Source organism: Dipteris shenzhenensis, chromosome 1, assembly GCF_047967505.1.
Source record: "Dipteris shenzhenensis isolate YYH24624 ecotype China chromosome 1, Dip_SZ_1.0, whole genome shotgun sequence".
NCBI lineage: Eukaryota > Viridiplantae > Streptophyta > Polypodiopsida > Gleicheniales > Dipteridaceae > Dipteris > Dipteris shenzhenensis.
Window position 1 is genome coordinate 30,967,483 of NC_141596.1, and position 8,241 is coordinate 30,975,723.

The 8,241-nt window shown below is 38.4% G+C and overlaps 1 protein-coding gene across 1 annotated transcript; it reads left to right on the forward strand.

The window, feature by feature from the left end:
• Positions 1-1,557: 1,557 nt before the first annotated feature.
• LOC147905689 (uncharacterized) lies at positions 1,558-2,786 on the forward strand. Its single transcript, XM_087374449.1, has 3 exons — positions 1,558-1,935; positions 2,048-2,392; positions 2,524-2,786. Exons 2-3 carry the CDS (start codon positions 2,267-2,269, stop codon positions 2,722-2,724), a joined length of 327 nt encoding a protein of 108 aa, XP_087230575.1. The 5' UTR covers positions 1,558-1,935; positions 2,048-2,266; the 3' UTR covers positions 2,725-2,786.
• The last annotated feature ends 5,455 nt before the right edge of the window (positions 2,787-8,241 follow it).

The window sequence follows — 8,241 nt, forward strand, 5'->3', positions numbered from 1 at the left end:
CCAAATGCTAGCATGGGGTAGGCTTGGATCTTCTTGTGTACTAATGCCTACACAAGAAGGGCAAGGTTATGGGTAGGTGAGGAGACCGCTTGGTGACCGAGCATTGTTTTACAGACTTCCCATTGTGCAGCCTTGGAATTGCTATCACTCAAGATGGGTAGTGTGCACACAAGAACTATTGATGTTTGCTATATGTACACATGTATGCTATAAATGCTTGAGCGCCGAAAATACAAGGTATGGCACCGACCACAAATTCGTTGCAGGAAGGGCATGGAATGCGTCACTTGTGACTGTAAGTGCTCTAAGGCTTCAGGCATCTTATAGAACGTCATCCTGCATCGCCTCGCTCGACGATCTTCTGCTGCTTGTCTCACTTCCATGCCCGCTTTGCTTGCCCCCCCAGGATGTGCACACTTTCCGAGCAAAAACCTACGAGCAGAAAAGTCCGAGTGATAATTTTTGACACCAACCATGCTTGTATATTTCTCAAAGGAATATATAATTATTTCTTAATTTCTCATTTATGGAACCATATACTTATTTATTTTTCATTATAACCCTCATTTTAGAGAACATCATCTACATATGAACAAATAGTGAACACTTTAGAAACTCTTATAAATACCTCCCTACCATACTCTCTTTTGAGGATTATGGTAATTAAATCAATTTAAAAGAGTTTCCCTAATCTTTAGCAATCCCATATTTGAAGCTCTCATATAACAATGTATACCATATTCCTTGGATGAGTAGGAAAAAGATATTGGAAACCTCATACTTGCGGCCATTATAATCGATCATAAATTAATCTCTTATACATTATCAAATATGGGAAGGCAAGGAACGAATTTTCAAAATATTCCCAATTCTCCAAACCTAAGTGCTTTTAAGGAAATGTGGTCTCTATTGAACTCCTTCCTACCATAATATGAATTAGGGAGAAGTTGTAACTCTCATATACATCTTGAAATTTTTACTTTTTATCTTTTATAACTATCAAAAGTATAATTTTAAGCCTACCATTGCATAGATCATGAAATTTTGAACATTTTTCCTTTTAATAGCTCCTCAATCTGAGATAAGGAGCAAAAGTTATGACCCCTTCTACGTGGGCTCTCCAAGGGTATTCCGCCGGCGGAATAGGGTTGGGGGGCAAGTTCTTCAAACCATATTCCTCTAGAAAAATACACTTAGAGGGTCTATTAAAAAAGTATTATATTATTTTCTTAGGTCATCCTGAGGAACTATAAAGAGGATATTTGCTCAAAATTTCATGATCCAACCAATGGTGAAAGGAAAAGAAAGGATTTTTGAAAGTGATAAAATAAGTCACCACTTGGACATTATATATGTATATTATATAAAGGTACATTTATATCTATATCTATTTATTAGTATTTCATATTTACTTACATATTCCTTGAAATAATTTGGATTTTTTTGCTCCCAAAAAATGACTTGAGCCTATATATTTTGACCCCTCCTACCTTTTGTCCGCTCGTCACTCGGGGGTTTTTGCTCGGTAAATGGAAACCCCCCCCCACATATCGCCCATGTTCAGCTTCAGCCCACTTCCTCTCCTTCCACCCTACCCCCCTTTAGTCCTTCCCCTTCCCCTCATGCCGTCTTTCAAGCTTCCTCGCCCTCAGACTTCGATCCCAGCGGCCCTCTCCTTCCACAATTTAGTGCAGCCGGCTCCGTCCCCCACCTTGGGCTCAGTTCTTTGCATCCTACCCATCGGTAAATTTTAAAAGGCGGTAGGCTGCACGGGAACGGACAACCTGTGATCCCCGCTGCTCCATTGACCAAGGGAAAGGACTCTTGAGCTCTCATAGGCCGGAGCGTGTAGTCAAGGAAAGATTGCAACGCAAAACAATGAGCAGATGGTTCTCGAGGTTGCAGCTACTGCTGCCGCCACAAGAATTATGCAAGGTATGAAGGTCTTCCATGTTCTGATAAGCTTGCAGTCCAAGATTATATCGATAAGCCGAGGTTCACATAGACTTATAACTTTTCGTTTTATGTGATGGCAAAATTTTTACAGGTGCAGCCTGTTAGACGCCACAATTACTTACATACGGTCCTTACAGAAATCCGCTGCAAAAATTTTCGAGACGATTAATGCCATGAAAGCTTCAAGAAAACGCCAGGAACTTGTCACGATATCCGATCCTGGCAGCTCCACAACTAACACTGTTGCGCAGCAGCAAATTCCAGTTGTTGAAGTAAATTCCGATTTGACAGACGTTTTTGTAAATGCCGTATGCAACAACAGAGATCCCTTGCAATTTTCATGCTTGCTATCGGTGGTGCAAACTCAAGAACTCGAAGTCCTGAATGCACGCGTTCACAAAATAAGGAAACAGTCATATACACCATCCATGTGAAGGTAATTATTTGTTGCTATCATCCAACACGATGCTCGTGCTCGTTCGGATCAAAAGCAGATTAGCATAGCAGTTTACAATATTTCGACCTAGCTGTGGGATACTATCATCGATGGTTGTGGGTTGGGTGCAGATCCCAGAGACGGTTAAGCTGCGCGAGCAACTCCTCAAGGATCAGCTCTACGATCTAATAGGTCCAAGCCCTCGGGATTTGAGAGGTGGGTTGGGAAAGAAAGGCTCCAGTGCCAATACTCCAAGCCAGTTTCTGTGGCAGCGGACAATGAAAATGACAGACAGCCTGGGCACATGTATGACGCAGGTTGAAATCCGGTAAGCTTCGATGTTATCAGAATCAAGGGCACATGGTTGCTTGAAGGTGTCGAACCTTATCGGAGTTATGGGCACATGCTCAGGCTGAAGTCTGAGGTGTGTTTTTATTGGCTATCTAACTCTCGCTAGACCTTGCCTGCCTATGTAGTCTGATTGTGCCCGTCAGGCATCGGATTGCCTTCCGTCAGGCATCCAGCTACATTAGCTTCTTGAACCTTGCAAAACAAGGTACATGTGCCCAGGCTGAGAGGCTGAGGCGACTGAGACACTCAGCTACAATATTCCACGAATAAAGTCTCGACAACAGCAACAGTCTCTCCGTTGGTCCGTGCTTGAAAAGACAACGTCGATTGCTAATCTCTAAAGCCTTGGACATGGAGCTAGTTGTACAATGGATTATATTAAGTGTTTTGACCCCTTGAGGTTCTTTGTCAACTAAGAGTGGAAACCAGTGCCATCTTCTTTCCCAACCAATCAAAACAAAGAGACTCCTAATTCACTGAGTACATGTGCTAGATTTCACACTAAATTTTTTGAAATCTTAACCCGTATTTTAAAGACAGGTAGAAATTTGAGCTAATTTCTCTAAATTTCAACTGGTGTAAAATACACTAAAGGGTGGAGAGTTGTTTTCTAGCACTGCTAGAAAGCAGCTCTCAAGAGTAAAGATATTAATGCATGATACCTTATGGCTATAACTACACTAATACTCTATGTCTTCACCATTGTTTTAAAAAAACATTGTAAAAAAAATACAAAACGCCCTAATATTGATAAGAAATCTAAATATTGATATTCTAAAATTAGAATTCAAAAACCCTTTGTGTGAATGCATCATATACTGCCACATGTCATAGTGAAGCAAGTGCATCATATACTGCCCTCGGGGGGTTCACTACTATGAAACCTTATATATCACGTGTATTTTAGGGGTATTTTAGAAAACCCTTAACTAAAATTTTCCCCCTAATAGAAACCTCCCTCTTTACTTATAAAATAAATGGGTTTCTTCTGAAGTTGAATTAAAAACTCCCTTTTGTTATTGTAATTCTATTCAATTTTCCCAAAGAGTTGAATTAAAATACCCCTCCTTTTGAATGCACGTGGTACACTAAAATTTTATAAGGTGAACACCCCGAGATACTGCCACATGGAAGGATCAACATTGAAAACCCATTTAAAATGCAAAATCATCATACTAAAGTAAGGTAGGATCATGCAACCATTGATTTGATAGGACCCCTAGTTGTGCATATTTGGGTCAACTACATTTGGTTAGGGACTCTACTGCTCAACCTCACTTGAAAATTCAATATACTGTTGTTTTCACATTGATGTTGTCATCCTCATTAGCCATAGCAATCCCTCAGCAATCCTTTCTCTATTCTTGCTTATTGCAATCCTCATATTTTTTTTCGCCCTTTCTAAGTTACCTATCTCTGTTGTGCCAATCTACTCCTTTTCCTACCCAACCTTTTCACTAGTCCTCCCTTATGCTTGCGGAATCTTGTGTCCCATTCAAATATTACCAAATGATAGATGTCACGTTCTTGAAGATATGCATGGGATCAAGCAAGTGATTGATCTTGATGTGGGACCAATATGGTAAACGATAAAAGATGGAGTATCTAAACAAAAGCTGGTGTTAGCGGGCAATCTTTATTTCCATTCAATATAGCACATAATAGTTTACAAACCCTTACCAGCTCATGCCATTGGCTTGGCTTCGTGGCTCTCCTGTATATACAGTCCTCTTATTTTTTGTACTTGAAGCCACATGACGTGGCTTGGCTTCATGCTATATGTACATACAAGCACTTTTTGGGCTATGAATTAATATACACTCCTTTTATTTTTTTGGCTTTCAATTTCCTTGTGCAACGTTTTATCAATGAATGCCTTGTGAACTAAACGTTTTGGAGTTGTAATGTTTTATTCGAAATTGTAATCGTCGGCTATAGACATGCTTGGAATCGTGCTAATTAAAATGCGGTTGGTTGTAAGAATTGAATTGCACAATGTGGAAATGGGATTCTTGTAACTACATAGCATACACAGCATTTTGTTCAACCACATAAAATTCTGCTTTTATTAAAAAAAAGATTCTATAGCGCATCTGTAAGCACATCTATGTACGCATCTTTTTGTTTTTTTTTAAATTTCTACAGAGCATCTAAAAGCATGTCTATAGGCGCATCTGTTTGTTATATAGACATGCCTATAGACGTGGGTCTGTAGACATGCAAATAGACACGCTCGTAAGTTTTTTTTTAAACTTAAGGAAATGCGTCTGTGCATGTTTGTGGGTGCTTTGTCTTGTTATGAAGGTGATGCCGAGCATTTGCACTCTTACTTTGCCTCCACCTCCTTTGCCTTAGCCCATGTGGAGCCATTCCCTTAGATCCCCTTCTTACAACAAAAAATCATCAGGGTCGCATTGCCTCTAAGAGTTAGTGGTGGTAGGTGTTAAGGGAGAATATGTTGCATGTGGCATATGACTTAAACTTTTTGGCCAACCACTAGATCCCTCCTTAGGTACTAGGACACAACCTATTTCTTTAGATGAAGTATTGAGAGGAGGTGATTGGTTCTTTTAGAACAAATGACTAAACTATGTTGATCCGATGCTCATCCGCCGATGTGGATTTGTGAGTGGAATACAAGTCACTACAGGAGCAGCACCTAGAGGATAGGAATGCAATCTATGAAGAGATGCTTTAGAATTACTCACAACTGTAGTAGGCTCACACCAAATTGAAGACAGACTATGGCAACATGCTAGTGGAAGATAGAAAGACCGAAAACACTCTCGAGCAAGGCTAAAGGAGATGTAATGAACCTTGCTGGAAAGAACATAAAGTTGCAACATGCCTTGCTATTCTTGTAATAGAAAACCTCAAAGGCTTGGTAGTAGTAGGTGCCTCAGACCCAATTTGAGGTCTCAGAATAGCAAAATGTGAGCCTAAGGAAGGCTGCTGGCAAAAATCTAGGCACTACAGTATATTATCTTAGGATTGATGCCTTGGGACTTAAATGCAATTCAAAAAATGAGTATAATAGAAAATTTCATTCATTGAAAAACTGGGAATCTTCAATTAGAGGTGAACTCTCAAAATCATCAATTATTCAAATGTAAATCCACTTTTCACAATAATAGGCTAACTTTCTAAAAGTTAACATGGCATTACTTTTTAGAAAGCCTTATTAAAGTTAAAATACAAATATTGGGAAATATCTACCCACCTTGAAAGTGCTCATCTCCCCTGAAAATCCTCTTAGGGTATGATATAAACTTGTATTTATGATAAGCAATAAAAGGGAAGCCATAAGAGCTATCTTATTTGAAAGGGTGGCCATGTGATGGTGCCTTGCGTTAAAAAGGGAAACCATGAAATTTTCTATTTATTTCCTTATGTCCAAAAGGGTAGCTAGAGCTTGCCCTATTTCTACTCTTAATTACCATTTGCATGAATTATAGGACAATTTTGTACTCTTTTAAAAAATGGAATTTTGTGCACAGTGGTCATTGGTGAAGACCAAGAGTACCGACATAGTTATATCACAAGGTATCATGCAGTAATATCTTCACTCTTGAGGGATGCATCACGAGTGTGGACAAAAAACCACAAATGACCCAAACCCTCGATGCAAATAATTCATTGTACAACTAGATCAATGTTCGAATGGAGAAACTTCATTATAGATGAGAGTTTGTAACAAAATAAAACATTTAGGAATTTTCGAATGATAGAGATAAATGTCTCACACAAATTGAAAGCTAGATGCTTCACTGTACATTGTTTGGCATTGAGAGTTAGTACACATGCATGAACCTACACACAACTACCAAAGCGTCACTGGTCATGCACGCAATTTGTGCACACATCTAATTGAAGAGGGCACATAAGTGCACCCTTAAGTGCTCAAACTAGCACCTTAGTTTTGAAAGTTGCAAAACTTGGCACCACTTGTAGACTTTTTTTCTGTGTCATTGGATGAGTACACAGCTGTGGATACTACATCGTGGTTGGGAATGCATTTGTAGATGGTAGAAAACAATAAGACAAAGCCATATTTTTTACATGTACACAAACTTAATTCAGAATCCAATGCTAATAACTTAGTGCAAGTTTTGATCCAAGCTTTAAAAGAGTATGGAGGCATGACAGAGTCTGAGATGGTCAAGAAACTTGTTTGTTTTGTATGTGATGGTGCTTCAGTCTTGCAAGGTTGTCGAAATAGTGTCTCTATATAAATAGAAACAAAATATGCTCCTTACTATGTTGGGATACATTGTATGGCTCATCGCACAAATCTAGCTTACAAAGTTATGTCTACATTTCCATCAGTACAACGAATCGAGATGTTGGTTAAAAAAAGCTACTCTTACTTTTGCAAGAGTCCAAAAGGATACAATCAATTTAGAGTTATTGCAGAAGCACTGGGTACAAAAGGGAGGAAGATTTTGAAAAATGTGGATACTAGATGGATATCTTTGGTTCAGCCAGTGAAAAGATTATGGGATGAACTCGGGATGAATACAAGACTTTGGTCTATTTAATGCACATGGAGGCAGAAGAAGAGGTTGAAAAGGCAGATATTTTGTATCATAAACTGACCAATGTAGATTCCATATTGGGATTGTGTGGAATTATTCCACTTTTAGACAAAATGAATATGTTGAGTAAAATGTCGCAATCGAAGGATATTTATATCAACGAATATGTCAAGGCAATAAAACTCACTAATTTGAGTATAACAACAGCATACGATAAGAAGTCAAGCTCCAGTTTTCAAGACAAGAAATTGTTTAAAGATTGGAAAAGTTTAATAGACCTAGATGGGGATTCCTCACTTTTAACATGCACTGACCAGGAAGGATATGTTTGCCTTCGTGCAAACAATCAAGTTTTCAGGATGACAAGAGAAAACAAATGACACAATAGACTACAATACATTAAAAAAGAGGCTTTTTAAAAGAAAGTACAAATAGTGAAAAACTCGGGGGGGTCACTCATTATATGTAACCCTATCACGTGAGTTCAACAGAAGGATGTTTTTAATATCTAAATTTAACAAAAGTTAATTTACATAAGGGAGTATTTAAAACAATTTTCAAAAAAATTTACAGATTTGTATAGAAAAAGGGTACATTTTATTAATGAAAAATTTACAGATAAGGGATTTTAGAAATATGCCTTGAACGAACGTGATATAGAGGGTTTATACATAGTGACCCCCCTGAGGTGAAAAATGCCCTTAGTGAAGTTGCAAGTGCAGTGTAGATGAGATTAGAAGTAGGTTTCCATGAAATGACCTAATGGAAGCATTTACCATCATATTTTCACATTTTTGGGTCAATGGATCTTATGAAAGTATCAAAGCAGGTCTAAAGAATCATTTGGATGCTCTCAAAAAACACTTTGGACGGGACATTGACATGGACAATATAAAGTACAATGGTTTATTCGATTTTGGAAAGCTTTATTCACAGTCTTCCCTTTTTGGAGAAGTCATGCAC

Bases quoted from the DNA above. Each gene is read 5' to 3' on its own strand.
- LOC147905689 (XM_087374449.1), top strand. From the start codon at position 2,267: ATGCAACAACAGAGATCCCTTGCAATTTTCATGCTTGCTATCGGTGGT. The intron at 2,393-2,523 runs GTAATTATTTGT...GGTTGGGTGCAG, and splicing joins TATACACCATCCATGTGAAG to ATCCCAGAGACGGTTAAGCT.